At 39.6% G+C, this 21,819-nt stretch overlaps 1 protein-coding gene across 4 annotated transcripts in view; it reads left to right on the top strand.

Moving 5' to 3' along the window:
* LOC114666192 (thyroid adenoma-associated protein homolog) overlaps positions 1 to 21,819 on the top strand; it is a 200,495-nt gene that overhangs the window by 162,921 nt on the left and 15,755 nt on the right. For all 4 annotated transcript variants that reach the window (XM_028820955.2, XM_051919539.1, XM_051919538.1 and 1 more), the window contains exons 29-32: positions 2,574 to 2,742; positions 13,402 to 13,517; positions 14,651 to 14,721; positions 17,173 to 17,513. In XM_028820955.2, the coding sequence (XP_028676788.2) occupies positions 2,574 to 2,742; positions 13,402 to 13,517; positions 14,651 to 14,721; positions 17,173 to 17,513 (697 nt within the window). The remainder of the gene's footprint in view (positions 1 to 2,573; positions 2,743 to 13,401; positions 13,518 to 14,650; positions 14,722 to 17,172; positions 17,514 to 21,819) is intronic.

The following is a 21,819-nucleotide window of genomic DNA, read 5'->3' as shown; positions in this document are numbered from 1 at the left end:
TTATTAGGTTCACATCCTTAATCATGTAATGTATTTATTGATAATAGCTTTATATGGTCAGACAATGCAGTTTAAATTTAGGTAGGCATGTATTGACATATAGCATGTGCAGACCTCCAGTGGAAGCATGAGCAAAACTAAATCTTAAGTAGCTTTGAAAGTGAAAAGCTACCATTCTTCAACTGTGTCAGCAGTAGCAGGCCTATGGAAGATTTTCAGGATGTCAGTAAACCAAAAACATCCTGCCAGTGATGTTACATTGGTTGTAAACAGACTGTTGATGAAAAGAAAAATCAGAATCTGACATGACTTGTGCAGAGTAGCAGGTAGACTACATTCACTTCCATAACAGGTAAACATGGCAGTGGAGCCAATGGAGGCAAATCCGAATACACAATTCCTTGTAACTTGTCATTGACAGATTATGGTAATAGACCAACTGAAGAGAATTCTACTCCTGTCAAATAAACTCAAGAAAGTACGTTTAACGAAGGATAAATGAATCCAAGAAAATTTGATGTGGTCTCTCAAACCCTGATTATTGATATTTCACATTATGAGTATGAGTAAAATATGGCAAGAGCCCCATGAGCCTATCAGTCTGTCTTTACAGGTATTAACAATGCAGGCTGGTGTTGTAGTGTAATGATGAGGAGTGTATTTTAAGGGCGCACGTTGGTTCACTTCATAGTGGAGGGGCTTATGCCTCTGTACAACATGATACTTTTAAACTGTTGCTAATTAGGTGCCTTCATTCCTCATAATGCTGTGCCTCCTGGAAAACTGGATTTTAATAGGATAGTGCTTACCTCATGGCTAAGAAAACCTGAAAGGGTTCACATAACATGATGGTGAATCATTTTAAAGCCGTTTATTTCTCTAAATCACCTAAACATAATTCATTCAAGCATTTCAAGGACTAGAGCAAGCACATTGGCCCTTCACCAGCTGATTTGTGTAAACCATGGCAAACACTGTACATGAGAGAGCATCCCAGTACTGTGCCTTGTGTTTAGCTAGTTCAGGCTGTTCCAAGGAAAAATTTAAAGACCAATTTACTAATAGATACATGTAAATAATTAAGTGCCCACTTTACATAAAAAAAAACTAAATTAAGATTTTAGGGACTTTCAAAACTCAACTTGATGTATTTTTGGAAGAAAAGTGGATAGGACTGGCGAGCTTTGGTGGGCTGAATGGCCTGTTCTCATCTAGATTGTTCTAATGTGTTCTAAAAATTCAGCATAAAATGCAGACATTAAGAAAGTACAGTGATAGAATTATTTAAACATTCAGAAGGTTATAGAAAAGGAAAACAAAAACTTCCTGCTTGAATAGTTTAGTGGTAGTAGATGTTAGGATGTCAAAGGTCTTGAAACATTCAGGTCTTAATAGAAGAAAGAATAAAATACTCAGATAAGCAGGTCAATCAAATGATAACAAAAAAAAAAGCCTGTCATTGACAGTGGCAAATGATACAGACACCTCCTGAGCAATTATGTGACCAAATTCTGTCTATTGAGACTGATCTGCACTGAAAATCTAGCTATCTAGAGAAAAGAGATGTAGCAATCAGTGTAACACAAACGAGGTAGAAACATATGTTTGTGGTTGATATCAAAGGAGAAATGCTTTAAAAAAAGAAAACGCTGACCAACTGAGGCATAACCCTCTCTTCACAGAGAAACACACCACTCCAGCAAGTGCTGAGATAGTTCATTCATAATCTGGGATGCAGTAAGCTAAAAGATTTAAGAAATATGAACAAAATCAGAAGATAAATCAACTTTTGTTCAACAGATGTGTCATTTATATATCACTATTTTGACATCTTCCTTTTTCTGATATTTCTTTTTGTAATTTTTCATGTAGTTATATTTATATGTAAAGAGTTTATTTCTCTTTACGTAACTGTTACCCAACATGCAAATACTGTGACAATAAATTGAATTTATACCTAACTGAGAAAGAGTAAAAGGTGCTCTTTGTGCATAAGGTAGACTGGAACACATTTGTAAATACTAGGAATTAGTGAAAATTTAGGTGTGAAAAGGCACTGAAAGCTCTCTACAAATTCTAACAATCTAACGTTTCACTGTCTTTGTGCAATCCCCCATTTCAAGCCTCTTCCTAACTTCAACTAAGCATCGAAATAAAGTGAGGACAAGCATGCAGTGCAAAAAGAGTTAACATCATTAGCTGCTTTCTCTTTGGCTGGACTCCCATTTTCCACTCGCTTTGCTTGGCTGGTACCCAGTGAGTGCAGTAAATTCCTGGGCTGCGATAAGAAACATCTGCCCACCCTCACAACCCCTAGGAAAGCTTTTGTAGTACCTGGCCAGGCCAACCTCTTTATTCAAATGATTGCCTTTTTTCTGTTTCAGCATATTTAATATTATGTATACATTACATTAATACAGTACATGTATGTCAATGTACTGTATAATGGAGCCCAGCAATGACGTAATAAAGTCATAATTACTTTTATGATAACTGAGTGACCTGCAACTGTTTTGTTGCAAAACACGTCTTGGACTTGTTGAAGATTCAATGACCTTACATGTCCTCTTCAGGTGCAGACGTTCTCCAGTATACAGGTCCAGAGAGATGGCTGCACGGGCTCTTGTCCCATTTGTTACTGGTAGCCAAGCACCTTTAATCCTCCAGCAACTGCTTCAAGATCTTCCAGACCACCCAGGCACTGCTGTCCCCCAAAACTATCTCCATGGAACCCTCTTGCAGGTGAGATATCTTTTTGCCAACATTAGTGGTACCACCATTTTGTGAATGTATCATGAATAGTGTTGATCAGCGAATTTCCCCAAAAAGCGTTATTTGCAGCAAATTTGCTGCATTCACGTTCGCACTTGTTCGTCAAATTATTTACTGTGTGACAAAAGGCGCTATACCAGTGCTTAACCCGACACAGACAGACGCAAGAGGCACACTTCTAAAACAAGCAAATGTTTTTATTTTCTTTTTCTTCACCTGTGGGCAACGCCTTCCCCGTTTTCCACAGGCACAACACAGTCCCACAAGTACAGCCCAAAACCGATACTTCTTCTCTTTCTTTTATTCTTTCTCCTCCACTCCTCTCGACTCTGGCTCTCGAAGTGGTGGCTGCTGGTTCTTTTTATAGCCCACCCGGAAGTGCTCCAGGTGTTTGATGACCTATTTCCAGCTACACTTTTCGGGTGTGGCAGAAGAACCGCCCACACGGCCTCAGGAACCACTGCTACGCTTGGGGGCTGCCCTCTGGTGTCCCGGGTGAGGTACTGTTCTGTCCATACTTGTTCCCCCGGGCCATACAAAGAAGAGGCGTCCCAGCTATCCGCCACAACTGATAATTCAGCCAGTTAGGAAATTTTTTTTTCTTCTAAATACCGGCGTCCCATAATTCTTTGCGAGGCCAGTGCAACGTCCTCAGGAGCTGTAATAGTCAACATTGATGAGACTGCTCCCCCGAGTATATAATGTTGATCATTTGCATTACAGACTCTGTGGGGAGAATATTCTGTGCTTGTAGCCAAAAGTGCAGGTCGATCTTCGAGTTAAGCATCAGTATAAGAAAAGGAGATGTGTGCCGTATGCCTGCATAATATTTAGCCACGTGGCAGGGCGAGAGTGAAAATAAAACTTGAAAGGAGCCTGATGGCCCCAACGACAGAGTAGACTCTATGAAATAATAATAATAATGAAAGGTTTATTACTATTTACAAGAATCATGAATGCAAAGTATAGGTAGTAGATAGAAGATGTGAGATGAACACACTGATTTTAACTATATTTAGATAACCATGCCCCTTGGAGGTTAAGTGCACCATTATTTAAGTAAAAAAAAAATATACAATATTGAAAGGACCTCTAGTATGTGAGTATTAGGTCCTGGGGTTGACTTTTCTAGCTATGAGATTTACTTTTTTTCCAGGTGATTTTAGAAAACAGGCTTGCATCCCAGACATCAGTGCCCCCATTTCTGACTGTGCTTGCCCCTAAGTATGCCATTAGTTTAAGTATGTTGGCCTTCATTTGTTAGTTGAAGTGGGGGTTCAGTTAGGGTTGCGTCTGTCTTCTGTTATCATTCGCTTGCGTGATTGCAGTGAGTTGGCTTGAGCAAGGAGAGCTATTTTTAGTACTTAATTGCTCCCGAGCTGTGACTGTGCAGTGACCTGTGCCACAAGTTTATAAAATTAATTGCAGAAAAATACAGTCAGCTTGAGTGCGTACAGAACTCTAGTTAAAGTACTGCGTAATTTGTGCTGAAAGTGCCTGCCACACCATGCTGTGAGGCTAGGCGCTACATACAACAAAGCCAGCAAGCATTGCCTGGCAGACATGCTTAGGCATCCCGTCTGGTGTGATTTGACTCTCCAAAACCTCACTGACTCATGTTCTTGGATCTCCTGAACCTTTCTTCCATGCAGTTTCAGCTTCCATTCACCCCTTATTTTTTGCTGTGGTTTAATCATCATCAGTACTTCTTAAATCTTTTGCCATGGGCATTGTGATTCGTGAATCCCCTTGATGAGCAATATTTCCAAATTTGTCTCCGTTTGTGTTCATTGTGTCATTTGGTGTCTCAAACTGTACCCAGGGCTATAGTCCAAAGAATGAGACTTACAAAAAAAGAGAAAGGGTACCTTAAACAAAGGCTAGGGAAAGGAGACCTTTATTACTTCATTATCTGGGAATGTGAAAGAGACAACTTCCCCTTCAAGGTAAGGCTGTCTGAGAACAGGAAAAGGAGGTTCCTGCTATCTGTATAGAAATATTTTTTTACAGTAGGTGATTAAACTCTAGGATTTCCAAACTGAGTACACTACTGTATCAGGGCATTTTATGAAGTGGATCTATAAATACCAGCAATTCATGTCCTTGAACTATTTGGTAGTGCCCTTTACAGATTACCTAAAACCCCCTTTCAGAGACATTCCTAGTCATTACTGAAAAATGTATCTTGCCTGCACAGTCAAAACTAAATTGTCATTAAAATTTTACTACTCATCCACACGTATTATTTCCTTATTCTGCCTTTCACCGACCATTCAGGATATCCATCCATCCATTTTCCAACCCACTGAATCCGAACACAGGGTCACGGGGGTCTGCTGGAGCCAATCCCAGCCAACACAGGGCACAAGGCAGGAACCAATCCCGGGCAGGGTGCCAACCCACCGCAGCCATTCAGGATATTCTATTGGCAAATGTTTCTTAGAGGAACAAAGCCCTTATTCCCCACAGTTTCTATTGCTTTTAGGTGTAAACAAAAATAGATGAAAATGGTTATATGGTGGTAATTTATTAAACGAAATAAAAATGTGTAATCTGTGATATCTAAAACCACCCGTTATTACCCATGTGTATCCTAAACTGTTTGGATGATAAGTTGGACTGGACTGCCAATACTGATGCTCTGTGTAAGAAAGGACAGAGCCGACTACCTTAGAAGGATGGCGTCCTTCAACATCTGCAATAAGATGCTGCAGATGTTCTATCAGACGGTTGTGGCGAGCGCCCTCTTCTATGCGGTGGTGTGCTGGGGAAGCAGCATAAAGAAGAGGGACGCCTCATGCCTGGACAAACTGGTGAGGAAGGCAGGCTCTATTGTAGGCATGGAGCTGGACAGTTTGACATCCATAGCAGAGCGACGGGCACTGAGCAGGCTCCTGTCAATCATGGAGAATCCACTGCATCCACTAAACAGTATCATCTCCAGACAGAGGAGCAGCTTCAGCGACAGACTGCTGTCACCGTCCTGCTCCACTGACAGACTGAGGAGATCGTTCCTCCCCCACACTATGCGACTCTTCAATTCCACCTGGGGGAGTAAACGTTAACATTATTCAAAGTTATTGTCTGTCTGTATACCTACATTGTTATCACTCTTTAATTTAATATTGTCTTTATCAGTATGCTGCTGCTGGAATATGGGAATTTCCCCTTGGGATTAATTATCTATCTATCTATCTATCTATCTATCTATCTATCTATCTATCTATCTATCTATCTATCTATCTGTCTGTCTGTCTGTCTGTCTGTCTGTCATATAGTGCCTTTCATATCTATCTATCTATCTATCTATCTATCTATCTATCTATCTATCTATTAAAGCCTTTTTCAGTGTTAAAGTAAATGTTTTAACACAACATTAATATAGCATTTAAACATTTCTTTTCTGGGAATGATGAATTTGTTACTGGTGCTCCTGTAAACAGAAGAATGACAAACCTGAGCAGGAACAAAGTTGTGTTTGCTTTTCTCATGCAGATTTGCTCAAATTAGCACCAACAAGAAAAATCCAGATACACAGTATGCTTTTGTGTTTCCCTACTTTACAAACAGACACGATATCAGTATGCCTAGTGTTTGCCTCCTTTCAGTTTAGTCAAGAAATAGTTTCAGCAAAGGCAGCTTTTTGTCTAAAGGTATGTAATATGCAGTTGAGATATGTCTGTATTACTCAATTTATGTAACCTAGAAAGACCAAAATCCTTTAACAAACAAGCAGCACTCTTTGATAGGTAACCATTTAATTTGCCCACTGTTCCTCTGCTGTCACTTTGGGATATCTATTGTCAAGTGTGGAATCTTGGTAACAGTTCATTTGAATTATCCTGACACTCCAGACTAAATAGCTCCACTCCAGGGGTCTCCATCTCCAGTCCTGGAGAGCTACTGTGGCTGCAGGTTTTTCATTCTAGCCCTTTTCATAATTAGTGACCAGATTTTTCTGCTAATTAACTCTTTGCCTTAATTTTAACTGATGCACATCTTAAGACTCAGGCCCCTTAATTATTTCTTTTTTACTTAATCAGCAACAAAACAATATTAAGACACAAAATGAACCAACACATAAACAACAACCTACGTTCATCACACAGTAACTGAAAATAAAGAAAGGTGAAGGCCTCAATAATGTTGATCTGCTCAGGTCCACAAAACATTTTGACAGCGCTCCTAAAAAAGAAAACCCACAATTTTGGAAATGTCTGCCATGGCAGAATGAGCGCCATGGAATTAAATAATGGGTTTAATTAGCAACGAGAATTGGCTTTAAGTTAAGAAACTGAATGAAGGTTGGAGTTTGAGGCCCCAACTTAGTTGACCATCTGTTGACTCACTTCACATCAAATTTATGTTTAGGTGCTGTTTAATGAAAAAGGGCCAATTCAGCGGTCACAGTCTCAACAAAAGTCAATTAAAATAAAGGGTAATAGTTAGTTAGCAGCAAAAACTGGTCACTGATTAAGAAAAGAGTTAGAATGAAAACTTGTAGCCACAGTAGCTCTCCAGAACTGGAGTTGGAGACCCCTGCTCTACTCTTTAATTTCTGTTTTGCACAAGTAAACAATTACTATTAGTTATTTATTCATCTATCTATTGATTTATTGTTATTTGTCCTATGAGTCTGTATATTTGTTTTTTTTTTCTTTCTTAGCATGTTCTCAGATATCAGCCATTTTCTTTAAAAATAATTTTTAATCATGCAACTTTTAATTGGCCAGTTTAATAAATAAATAAACTAAATCAGTATTTAATGATGATGTCATACATCAGCACTACTGTGGTCCAAGGTGGACTTCCAAAGAACAGCAGGGGTTGCAGCTGCAACAGTGGAAATTGTTTTGTGAGTACATTCGAAATGACCAAGCAAATGCGGAAAGTAACCCATGTAGGAAATGAAAATTTAAGTTTTAGGCGTTTTCTAGTTGATGTATTGAATCATTTAATGAATAGCAAAGATTTCCTTATCAGTATCATGAAAAATTTGAACTGTCTGTTAGACCAGAGCTTCAGCACCTGTTCATACTGTGGAATGTTCTATAGACAAATGTTACATTGATGAAGTAAAAAGTGTGCTGATAAATGCAGTTAGGTTTTCTCTCTATTATAAAAAAAACTCTTGAGACGAGACAAGACTTTTTTCCTGCAACGGGACGTGATCTTTGAAAGAGAGAACTTTTGAAGAGAGACACTTACACGTCCCATGAGACAGTCAAGTCACGTCATACTTACAACCTTTGGAAGCAAGTCCCGTGATACACATGCAGAGCAGGTTAGACATAATGGAAGTAGGAAAATTCGAAAGTCTCAATAAAATAAGAGTAAAGATCACAAACAAACGGAAAATATTACTCGGTAAAATAACAGAACAGCAAAAAGAGATCGAATAGTGTTTGATGATGTCTGGTTGGGGGGGCGGAAGAGAGACAAGGCAGTGAGACAAAAGGACAGCTGCTGTACAGGCTTTTAAATGTTTGAAGCGCCTCACAAAATGCAGCACCAATCCAGCAGCTGATTGAGCAAAGAGGAGGTAGAAAAAAAACAACTGTTATTTGTTTCCCACTGTATCACCGTTTAAGAGGGGTTTCGGAGGAGCAACCGCATCTCCTTGGAGTGCGTTCAGCCTACCTCTTCACAACAACGCGTGGTGCTTGTTGGGGGGGGGGTTGGGAGCGAAGCGATCAGGGGGCATAGGCCCCCTAGTTTTATTAAAAGAAAAATCGGCAGAGATTAGGAACACAAAAAGAGCAAGTAATAGGTGAAGCATTATAAGACTTACATCTCTTGTGCAGCATAAACCAATGCTGCAACATCACAAAAACTAATCATTTATCCACACTGAGTCCGAGTCTTAGGATTTAGAATAATACAAGCTTTGGACAGCATTTGCAAAAATGTATTGAATTAACCTGGCAAGGCTGTGAACCTGTTAATTGTAAATTTGTATACCTAGTGTCTACTCGCCTAATGCTGTGCTTAAAAAGTATATTTCCTGCCCGACAATATATGTCACCCAAAAGAAGATAAAAGTATTTTTTGGTACTGGCTGTGATTCCACTGTAAAAGTTATATGCAATGCAGTATTTAGAACAGTGGCTGATTTGACACACAAATAAACTGAGGCGACATGTAAACCCCTAACATCAATACCACAAATTATTTTTTAAACCATAAACTAGACAGAGTAAGGCTACAAATTGATATACAGTATCTGCTTTAAAATACAATATACTGTATTGTAGAGACAAACTGTACCATTCATTGTGCACATCTCCTTGGTAATTTTTAAAAGAGAACTGGAAACTATCTCTTTTAATTAATTAGATAGATAGATAGATAGATAGATAGATAGATAGATAGATAGATAGATAGATAGATAGATAGATAGATAGATACTTTATTAAGCCCCAAGGAGAAATTCACATACTTCAGCAGCAATGGACCACCTAGGTACACTCTGGACCCTGTCTAAAGAAAATGGTTAAAAAAAATACTATACTCTTTCTTAATAATATTAATAAAAGTCATTTTTCTTTGATGATTTCCCTTAGAAAGTGGCCAATATCTCTGAAGAAATCAGATTTAGACCAGAGTAAAATTGATAAACCAATTTCCTCACATTAACCACTATAAGCAATCTAGAAAGTTACATTGTGGCTATAACTTCCTTAACTGTCTTTATCAGTGACATTGTATTAAAGTAGATGTTGTTCTACAGTTTATGAGGATCACAAATATCTGACAAAGTAACAGATACAGTACGTTTAAAGTGTAACGGATGACTTGTAGTATCAGAGGTAGAAAGATAATTAGCAGGCTGAAGGCAGAAACGGAAAAAAATGTTTTTACGGTGATTTTTGGGGTCAAAGCTTAACTTGATGCCAGGCTTGGTATTCTGCAATTCTTTTTAACTACTGACCTACATTGTCTTTCTTAGCAAAGTCTTTTTTTACATTCTATAAGCTTCAGACGACAAATAGAAGTCAGATTTGCCCTTCTGTAAGATAGCAGTACGAGTACATGCTGACTCACCCAGTCAGAAAGAGCAGCCATGTGGGAAGAACGCTCTGTAACCAAACTGAGAGTAACTAATATCATAGAGTTCAGCTGACAAATACATGATAAAAGCAGATAATAGAGAGAAAACACTATGAAATGACCCTAGTGTTGAAAATCAATGAAAAAATGAGAATGAAAAGACTTTAAGACCATTCAGACAGAATTATGTTTAGATTCGAATTAGGTCTAACTTTTAATGCTATTGACTGCACCATTCTATTACACAATTGGCTTTACTGTTATGTTGAACTTATAGGCACAGGTCTTGTATCATATTATTGTAATTAAATTCTTTTTAATGTTTTTGGTAGTGCACAGAGGATATTCCATTCTTATATTCAAATGTTAGATACTGTATGTTATCTCTCCAAGGACAGAAACAAACAAACAAATCTAATGTCAACTCCTATGTTTTTCATTAAAAGTTTGAGTTGAAGCATTGGATGAATGAAAATTACCCCTCTTTAAAGATGGAAAAACTATAAATTCTATTAGTTGATGGAAATGCTGCATACAGTAACAAAACACTGTCAATTTTTAACTCTGAAGGCCTGAATGTTAGCTTTGCTGAATCAGCATGAAGCTTGAGTGTTATCTTTTAAGATTAAGCTATCATTTAGTACTTGCATTAGTATCCATGACCTGCTTTTTCTGCTAGGAAAGGGGTAAGTGAGTCAACTTGTTGCATTGCAGGATAATTTAAAGATCATTCATGCTTTTATTTCATGTCATATTGACTTACAGTGTCCTCCAATTTCATTTTTTCTGTCCTGTATTTCATTCAAAACATTACCCTAAGGAACATCATTAAAAATAGAAAGTTTCAACCATAAAACTCCCGTTCTTTAGTCTCTGTATTGACCTTTAGTTACGTTTAAGGTCTAGTCCTTTGTAACATATAAAAATTTAGATAGCTTAGACGCACGTTACTTAACATAACATATATTATTAAGAGAACAAAACACAAGCAGTTAAAAGATAATTCAGTCAAAGATAACAATCAATACAATAATACAGACATTGTGCTCCAAAAATTATAAAAGAACATATTAATCTGTAAATTGCTGAGAGTACTTTATGAATGCAAGAGGCAGATCTTCTAAAGTTCAAAGCACATGTACATACGTATGAAAAGCTGCTGTGGAAAGGCAGAGCCTTTATTTATTTACAGGGCACCTAAACTTTGCCATGATTTGCTGGTGTATGGGATGCCCTATTCATTTATGGCATTTAAATCAGGGCTGATAACTTGCTACTTTATTCACACGCACACTTATAACACCTAGTGACTAGGCTGTTCATTAGGTAGAAATGTCTGTTATTTTTCATCAATGAAAGTGTGGCAATCATTAACAGCTGTTAGTTTTCCTTTCCCCATTCTTTGTTACCTTGACCAAGGTGGTACTCCTGGTCAAGGAATGCAACATCTGCAGGGTTGGAAACGTTGGCTTTCAATGGTTAATGGCACAGCATCAGGTCGCCATATTTTCTTTACTGTTTTAATTTACGGACTAAGCATGTTTCATTTGATGATATTAGGATGTATGGAAATGAAAGAAAGGAACCTTGAAGTTGAAATCAGCCCAGCTTTTACTTTGCGTATTCAAAACACAGTAAGCTCCTCAGAGGTTTAATTTTCAAGGGGTGCTGTTAACTGTAGTTTTGCTTACATCTCATCATCTGTCTACTGGTAATACATTTTATTAATTTCATCTTATGTCTCTCTTATTTCAATTACATTTGAGCCATGATTTGTGAACCTCACTGTTAACAGAAGTAAATATATGTGTGTGCACATGCCTATATGATTTTTCTGTTGCTGTACTGTTTCCATCTGTTTATGTGCTCTGAACCCATTTTCAGTGAAGAATAACATATACATTTTCACCAATCTAAATTTAATTGAATAGGGTGGATGTGTGTAGAACATGTGTGTCAAACTCCGGTCCTGGAGGGCCGCAGTGGCTGCAGGTTTTCATTCTAACCTTCTTCTTCATTAGTGACCAGTTTTTGCTGCTAATTAACTTCTTTTGCTTTAATTTTAATTGACTTGACTCAGGCCCCTTGCTTGTCTCTTTTTCCTTAATTATCAGCCAAACAATAATTAAACAGAAAACTAGCCGCCATATGACCAGCTCACCTGTGCCCATCACACAATATCTGAAAATAAAGAAAGGTGATGGTGTTGGTAAGGGTGATCTCTCAGGTCATCAAAACATCTTGACTGTGTTCTTAGAAAAAAACAGAAAATCAACAGTCTGGGAAATGTCTGCTGTGGATGAATCAGAGCAGCAACAAGTTATGGAATTAAATAATGGGTTTAATTAACAGCAAAGATCAGCTTCTCATTAAGAAATTGCTTGGAGTGAAATTGGTTGGAGTTTGAAATCCCAGCTTAGCTGCTCATCTGTTGGCTCGTTTCACATCTCATTTATGTTTGGCTGTGTTGAGACCCGCCCCGGGCACAGACAGGCAGACACCGATGGTTCAGACACCAACACACGTTTATTATACATTTTCCAAACTATTTACAACATGGTGCCCCTGCACCATACGGGCCTCTTTCAATGCCTCTCTTTACCGCCTCCACTCCTCTCCTCCAAGCTCTGTCCTCTTCCACCCATCTCCAGCTGATGAATGGAGGGAGGCGGCACCTTTTAAGTCCACCCGGACGTGCTCCAGGTGCCTCCTGACAAGCTTCCTGCGGCACTTGCTGGTGTGGCGGAAGTGCCGCACGAGCACCTGGAAGCACTCCGGGTGTCCCTGGTTTTCCTTCCGCCAGCACCTCTGGGTGTGGCAGAAGTGCTGACATCCAGGGCTTCTCAGGCATTTGGGCGCCCCCTGGCGGTGACCACGGGCCCCTATAGGGTTGAGCTTCCATGCTCTGTTTCCATGGCCACCATCCAAACCAGGGCGGCTGCCCTCTCGTGGTCTGGAGGAGGCGTAGTCCCTCTCCCGGTCCTTCCAGGCGTCCCGGCTGGGTACCGCCCCCAGCCACTCACCACAGCTGTCATTTAATGAAGAAAGGAATAAATTCAGGGGACTTAATCCTTAAAAACAAGGCTATTACAGTGAAGGGCAAAGAAGTTAATTAGCAGTGAAAACTGGTCACTGATTAGGAAAAGACTTAGAATGAAAACCTGCAGCCACTGCTGCCCACCAGACCCGGAGTTCGACACCCCTGGTGTAGAAGGTGCATAGTTGAGAAAAACTGTTGATGCTGAATAAACAGGCCTGTGTGGTTTGGCTATGAGGAGCAGTATTGGAAAATTTACTTGATTCAAGATGTGAATAGTGGTGGAAGTGCAGGGAATAGGCCAAAAAGGGCAACACAAAGTAGAGAAATGGGGTGTGGGAGTGATGTACTAACCTACAGGATCTCGAGACAGGAGTGTATATGGGTGTCTATCTGGTAACTGTTAAGTTCCACATTCTTTGATTGACTACCTTCTGCCTTTATTCTTGGTGTGGTGGATGTCCCACTATTAGCAGAGTCTCGGAAACAAGATCAGTTAGTATCTTTAACACAGCTGCTTGTGCTTTCTTTGTTCAATTTAGATCCTTTATTTGTTAAGATCTCACCTGGAGTCCAGACAAAGAACTGATTTAGAGAACCTACAAGTTATCGGAGATCTCGCCTCCCAAATCCACTCCAAGTTCTGGCTGGCATCAAGGTAATCCCATTCTCTCACTCTCTCTGTTTGCTATTTTAATAGCCTTTCCTGAGAACCACCAAGGTTTGCCAAAAAAGGGCATTGTGATTCTAAACGCTGTGCACAAGCCTATGAAAATGTTGGGGATATAAGCAACAACCACCAAAAAATAATATCCTATTGCTGTGACCATGACTGTGTTATAATGTAGAGAATGAATAAAGTGTAACCTCCTATCATTTTGTCTAGAAAAATTATTATGTAGCTTTAACTTTTCAAAAATCCTCTTAGATTTCAGTAATTTGCAGAATTATCTTATTAATTCATGTGTCTATGTTTTGAAGTGTTCAGCTGCAGAACTCTAATTTACTGTGGTTGCTGCATAATGCACTTCTACCCCTTACTGACTGTGCTTTTTCAGATTCTGTTACATGCTGCTTTTTCCCTGGGAATCGGTTTGTGGACGTTTTTAGTGTCTAGTTAGGTGTGCCCTTTGGAGTCCAATACGAATGTAAAGTGTAAGCCAGCAAAGTGCCCTGAAATATGGCAATGCATATATGTGTGCAGTTAGTAACAAATGAGAAAGTGTTTTTTGTTCTTTCTCCAAAACTCCAACATCCCCCCGACTTGAGCGGACTGGTGAAGTGGAGTGGAAGGGGAGCTGAAGGGTAAGGAATTTGGTCCCTAGCCAAGCCAAGGCGGCAGTAAAACAGAGCGAGCAGATAGAAAGCTGCTGTTTAGTGTGCAGCTGGGACTGTGTTTAGTTAGACTAGGCACTTTACTGTTTTGATTTTTATTTATTCTTAAATATTTAAGTGAATTTGCTGTGCTGCTGAAGTATGACACATTTGTTAAAAAGCAGTTTTGGAAATATAAGTTTTTTTGTATTTCTTGTGTTTTTTGGCAAGCCATTGTGTTTTCCTTGGATGCCCAAATCATGTTTATCTCTGCCCTTGGAATGTGTGTGGGATGGGTAGACTGGGTGCTTGCTGCTTTGTCAATGCAGTAATTTAAAGTAACTAACCTGAACATAATAAGTTCTATAGGAGCAATGAAACTAAGTGCCGTTCTTTTCCTTGTAGCCATCATGTCTATGTAAAAACACAGCCAATAATAAAAAAGGTTCCCTTCTTACCTTGTCTTTGTTTTAACAGAGTGAACCCCTGCTATGTTACTAGAGCTTGCTTTCTGGACATTGTGACCTGTCTTAACAAAGCGTACAGAGGTACAACTTCAAGTAATTTAGTACTGTTTATAATCTGTCACATTTCTTTTGTAATAAAATCTGAAAAGTTGCTCAAAGTAGCGTAATAGCTAGGACTGCAAAAATATTGTGAGCAGAAGAGTATTCAGTGTCTCTGCTGTGAGCTTAAAGTTGAAACCACAAGCATATCCATTGTCCGAGTGCATTTTTGAACCACATTACTTAAACCCCCTGGAAACTTTTTTTTTTTTTTTATTTATAAAATGTTTTTAGGAGATTTCATACCTTACCTACTAACTAATGTCAGTTCATTGCTGGTTTTCTGAAGAAGACAAAAGAATATAGTAGGACACCTTTCAAAAACTGTTACACAAATGTTAAAGTACATTTTGAATAACACTGAACGTACAGATGGACAAAATTGAGGTACTTACTGTATATCTGAATAACTTGCTTTCATATGTTTTTCCCCCACATATAAAGTGCAGCCTCCTCCCTTCCCATCAGTCTCTCAGTTTTCTCTCATTGTGTGCCTTATCTATGTTGTCTCGTTATCCTATCGTTTTATAATCCTCTGTATAACATACAGTTAGGTCCATAAATATTTGGACAGAGACAACGTTTTTCTAATTTTGGTTCTGTACATTCCCACAATGAATTTTAAATGAAACAACTCAGATGCAGTTGAAGTGCAGACTTTCAGCTTTAATTCAGTGGGGTGAACAAAACGATTGCATAAAAATGTAAGGCAACTAAAGCATTTTTTAACACAATCCCTTCATTTCAGGGGCTCAAAAGTAATTGGACAAATTAAATAACTGGAAATCAAATGTTCATTTCTAATACTTGGTTGAAAACCCTTTGCTGGCAATGACAGCCTGAAGTCTTGAACTCATGGACATCACCAGATGCCAGGTTTCCTCCTTTTTAATGCTCTGCCAGGCTTTACTGCAGCGGCTTTCAGTTGCTGTTTGTTTGTGGGCCTTTCTGTCTGAAGTTTAGCCTTCAACAAGTGAAATGCCTGCTCAATTGGGTTAAGATCAGGTGACTGACTTGGCCATTCAAGAATTGTCCACTTCTTTGCTTTAATAAACTCCTGGGTTGCTTTGGCTGTATGTTTTGGGTCATTGTCCATCTGTATCATAAAACTTCCACAATCAATTTGACTGTATTTAGCTGGATTTGAGCAGACAGTATGTCTCTGAACACCTCAGAATTCATTCGGCTGCTTCTGTTCTGTGTCACATCATCAATAAACACTAGTGTCCCAGTGCCACTGGCAGCCATGCACGCCCAAGAAATCACACTGCCTCCACCGTGTTTTACAGATGATGTGGTATGCTTTGGATAATGAGCTGTTCCACGCCTTCTCCATACTTTGTTCTTGCCATCATTCTGGTAGAGGTTGATCTTGGTTTCATCTGTCCAAAGAATGTTTTTCCAGAACTGTGCTGGCTTTTTTAGATGTTGTTTAGCAAAGTCCAATCTAGCCTTTCTATTCTTGAGGCTTAAGAGTGGCTTGCACCTTGCAGTGCACCCTCTGTATTTACTTTCATGCAGTCTTCTCTTTATGGTATACTTGGATATCGATACGCCTACCCCCTGGAGAGTGTTGTTCACTTGGTTGGCTGTTGTGAAGGGGTTTCTCTTCACCATGGAAATGATTCTGCGATCATCTACCACTGTTGTCTTCTGTGGACGTCCAGGTCTTTTTGCGTTGCTGAGTTCACCAGTGCTTGCTTTCTTTCTCAGTATGTACCAAACTGTAGATTTTGCCGCTCGTAATATTGTAGCAATTTCTTGGATGGGTTTTTTCTGTTTTCGCAGCTTAAGGATGGCTTCTTTCACCTGCATGGAGAGCTCCTTTGACCGCATGTTGTCTGTTCACAGCAAAATCTTTCACATGCAAGCACCACACCTCAGATCAACTCCAGGCCTTTTATCTGCTTAATTGATAATGACATAACAACAGACTTGCCCACACGTGCCCATGAAATAGCCTTTGAGTCAATTGTCCAATTACTTTTGAGCCCCTGAAATGAAGGGATTGTGTTAAAAAAATACTTTAGTTGCCTCACATTTTTATGCAATCGTTTTGTTCACCCCATTGAATTAAAGCTGAAAGTCTGCACTTCAACTGCATCTGAGTTGTTTCATTTAAAATTCATTGTGGTAATGTACAGAACCAAAATTAGAAAAACGTTGTCTCTGTCCAAATATTTAGGGACCTAACTGTAACATGTATCAGTAACAGATGTGGATCCTTTGCCCTTATGCATCACTACTTTTTCTCCTTCACTAATTTGAAACTTGTTCAAAGCCTGTACAGTTTAATATGTTTATAGTAAGCTATTTAAGACTTTTAAGTAGAGGAGGAGTTTTGTATTGTCCTTTCACATAGTGATTATGTATATGATATATATACTGTGTATGATAAATAAGTAGACTTATTCCTACCATATTCTCTTCCAGCTTCTGCGTCTGAAGAGCTTAAAGAGTTGTTACAAGCAACTGTCTCTGATTCAGAGCTCCTTGACCACTCGTCTTGTTCAGTGGAGGCTCCAGGATGGACACAATACTTAATCAGCATCACTTCGGTTGCTTTGTCCGTTAATCCACAGACCCAGCTGAATACACTGTTTCACCACCTTCTTAAAAATAAAGTCTATGAGGTCCGTGCACTTGTGCTGGATGCATTAGTCAAATGGATGCAAGGTTTAGATGGCACCACTGAAAACAGCTCACTGTCTCGAGTCAAAAGCATTCTAAGGAACATGGCCCTTCAAGAATTACACCCCATCTGCCTTGGGAAGGTACATCTAGCTTTGTGTGAAAAGGTGCCTGTTGCTTTTGAAGTATCTTCTTCAACAATTATGAGAAATGGCTCCATCTGTGTCCTCATTTGGTATAACAGAGTTACTCCTAATTTAAAGTGGGTTAAGCCAGACAGCTGTTCTACAGAAGAGAAATGTTTTAGCATGGGTATGGTTCCATGTAGGAAAATAATGAATAAAGCACATAGACACAATAAAATAAGCACTAACTCATCCATTTACCAATTAATGTATCCTATGGTCCTAAATGCTTAATGCTCAGCTTACTTCCTGTGTACAATTTGAGGTGTTTTATTCTACAATGAAGTGGCAGATTTTATTTTCAGGAGTTAATGAGCATTGGTTAGGACTATACAGTCATATGAAAAAGTTTGGGAACCCCACCTAATTCTTTGGATTTTTGTTTCTCATTGGCTGAGCTTTCAAAGTAGCAACTTCCTTTTAATATCTGACATGCCTTATGGAAACAGAAGTATTTCAGCAGTGACATTACGTTTGTTGGATTAAAAGAAAATATCATAACAAAATTAGACAGGCACATAAATTTGGGCACCCCGACAGAGATATGACATCAATACTTAGTTGAGCCTCATTTTGCAAATCTAACAGCCTCTAGACACCTCCTATAGCCTTTGATGAATGTCTGGATTCTGGATGGAGGTATTTTTGACCATTCTTCCATACAAAATCTCTCTGGTTCAGTTAAATGTGATGTCTGCTGAGCATGGACAGCCTGCTTCAAATCATCCCATAGATTTTCGCTGATATTCAAGTCAGGGGACTGTGACGGCCATTCCAGAACATTGTACTTCTCCATCTGCATGAATGTCTTTGTAGATTTTGAACTGTGTTTTGGGTCATTGTCTTGTTGGAATATCCAACCCTGCGTAACTTCAACATTGTGGCTGATGCTTGAACATTATCCTGAAGAATTTGTTGATACTGGTTTGAATTCATTCGACCCCCGAGTTTAACAAGGGTCCCAGTCCCTGAACTAGCCACACAGCCCCATAGCATGATGGATCCTCCACCAAATTTGACAGTAGGTAGCAGGTGTTTTTCTTGGAATGCGGTGTTCTTCTTCCGCCATGCAAAGCGCTTTTTGTTATGACCAAATAACTCAATTTTTGTCTCATCAATCCAAAGCACTTTGTTCCAAAATGAATCTGGCTTGTCTAAATGAGCATTTGCATACAACAAGTGACTCTGTTTGTGGCGTGAGTGCAGAAAGGGCTTCTTTCTCATCACCCTGCCATACAGATGTTCTTTGTGCAAATTGCGCTGAATTGTAGAACGATGTACAGATACACCATCTGCAGCAAGATGTTCTTGCAGGTCTTTGGAGGTGATCTGTGGGTTGTCTGTAACCATTCTCACAATCATGCACATATGCTGCTCCTGTATTTTTCTTGGCCTGCCAGACCTGCTGGGTTTAACAGCAACTGTGCCTGTGGACTTCCATTTCCTGATTCCATTCCTTACAGTTGAAACTGACAGTTTAAACCTCTGAGATAGCTTTTTGTAGCCTTCCCCTAAACCAGGAGACTGAACAATCTTTGTTTTCAGATCTTTTGAGAGTTGCTTTGAGGATCCCATGGTGTCACTTTCAGAGGAGAGTCAAAGGGAAGCACAACTTGCAGTTCCATCCATCCATTTTCCAACCCGCTGAATCCGAACACGGGGTCACAGGGGTCTGCTGGAGCCAATCCCAGCCAACACAGGGCGCAAGGCAGCAACCAGTCCCGGGCAGGGTGCCAACCCACCACAGGACACGCACAAACACACCCACACACTAGGGCCAATTTAGAATCGCCAATCCACCTAACCTGCATGTCTTTGGATTGTGGGAGGAAACCGGAGGAAACCCACGCAGACACGGGGAGAACATGCAAACTCCACGCAGGGAGGACCCGGGAAGCAAACCCAGGTCCCCAGGTCTCCCAACTGCGAGGCAGCAGCACTACCCACTGCGCCACCGTGCTGCCCCAACTTGCAATTGACCACCTTAAATACCTTTATATCTCATGATTAGACACACCTGTCTATGAAGTTCAAGGCTTAACGAGCTCATCCAACCAATTTGGTGTTGCAAGTAATCAGCATTGAGCAGTGACAGGCATTCAAATCAGCAAAATTATAAGGGGACCTACATTTTTGCACAGCCAGTTTTTCACATTTGATTTAATTTCATACAACTAAATACTGCTTCACTAAAAATCTTTGTTTGGAAAACACCGCAGTACTCAGATGTTCCTAGGAAATGAAAGGCATACCACTGTTATCTTTTTTGTTGAAAGGAGAGTCAATTATTATGCAGGCTGAGAGGGGTTCCCAAACTTTTTCATATGACTGTGTATATGCTATGAATGTTGTTTATGTTTAAGTCAGTGGAGTATTCCACATAATTTATCATACAGACATAGTAGACATCAGCCTCAGTGCTAAAAAAGGAGAGCTCAAAATGAATGCAAAAATTGAAACATTTTTGTACAGCAAATGAGCCTACTTGAGCAATGTATTAGTTCTACATTTTATCATGTCTTATAAAAATACTATCAGTCTGCTATAATGGTTTTGCAGTATACTTAATTATTGTAAGATACAGAGGTTTGAACATCCATCCATTATCCAACCCACTATATCCTAATACAGGGTCACGGGGGGTCTGCTGGAGCCAATCCCAGCCAACACAGGGCACAAGGCAGGAAACAGTCCCTGGGCAAGGCGCCAGCCCACCACAGGGTTTGAACATGTAACCAAAATAAGACCATCTCTGTACCATATATAAAATATAAATTTGATACAGAAACCCTATTTCCCTTTTAGTTTAAAAGCTAAAATTTGGCCGGATTGTACATCTGGGGCAATAGGTATCTGCGGAGACAGGACATTTCAATATTTAGGGATAAATAAAAACCTCCTACAATGGAAAAATGAAATATCCCAAAATCTAAAAGTGTTTTTGGTGACGTTATAGTAAAAAAAATTACCCGACACGTTTGTTTCTTTGTCAATAATAATGCTGTAGCAGGTAGCCTATACTAATGCACTGTGTCCGTTTTTTTTTTAGCTGAGTGCACAGAGAAATGGGGTTTGCCATTTTATGTAAGTGAAGGCTGCTAGCAGAAGCAAAGTCGAAGGAGCAAAGTACATCAAAGCTCAAAGATAATGTGGTTAGCAAGCGCTGTAAAGCTCAAGTGTGTGACATACTTTGTAGCTGTGAGCATTGGCATTGCTTCACCAGAACAAAAATGGAGAGAGAGAGAAAGAAGTAGAGGATGAAGTGACATCCTTGGGTGCACACATATTCTGTCAGCCTCTTGTTACTCCTCGCAGTGCCATTAAAGATACAAATTTGAGCAGCTTTCTCACCTTTGGAGTGTCGTGCACACTTCTATACATTTTCTTAAAACATCTGGGAGAGGTGTTGGGGATCCCCCTTGATAGTAAAAGAAATGCAGTATTATAGAGAACTGGGGTGTCCCCTGAAGGTCAGACCGCTATACTCTGGTTCACAAAGCACAAAGAGGGAAGTGCCAGTTTAGTGTACCGGCCCACTTCAAGCCCTAGGTACAACACAAGCCAGTAGCAATTGCATGCCCTGGATCAGTTTAAACACTTGCACAGCCCACTAAAGGGAAATTGATGGGGTGAACGCTGTGCATAGTTCATGATATTTATTTTCACCTGTTCTTTTCTGTACAATGCTTAAAACATTCAGACTGTTACACTTTATCACATAAATCTGCAGCCTGTAAATGGCAATGTTGTATGTAATAAGGTAAAGCAAATTGTGATTCAGTGTGTGTATTGCTTTTCATCTAAACCCTCAAAAACGTTGTAACGATGCAAGATTACAGATAAATGCATTACATTCAAGTCTATTGGTGAATCCGATTGGAGCTATAGCTACAGGGTGAAATTACATTTATACCCAGAATTCAACAGTTCCTACTAATTACCTGTTTAAATTCAGAAGAATACAGTTTCTTGTAAAAAAATTTTTAGTGCCCGTTAACAAAAGCCAAGGTGAGAAAGTCCCAGAATCACAGTATTAACAGATTAAGAGTCATTACATGTCTCCTGTAGCCGGTGTAGCATTTTCTGTCTTATAATGAGAAACTGGAAGCTTCGAGTTGAAATGCTAATCTGAATGAGACTAACTGCGGTGGGTTGGCACCCTGCCCAGGATTGGTTCCCTGCCTTGTGCCCTGTGTTGGCTGGGATTGGCTCCAGCAGACCCCTGTGACCCTGTGTTCGGATTCAGCGGGTTGGAAAATGGATG

The sequence above is a fragment of the Erpetoichthys calabaricus genome, chromosome 15, assembly GCF_900747795.2.
Source record: "Erpetoichthys calabaricus chromosome 15, fErpCal1.3, whole genome shotgun sequence".
In the NCBI taxonomy this organism is placed as follows: domain Eukaryota; kingdom Metazoa; phylum Chordata; class Cladistia; order Polypteriformes; family Polypteridae; genus Erpetoichthys; species Erpetoichthys calabaricus.
This window is presented reverse-complemented; position numbering and strand designations above follow the sequence as displayed.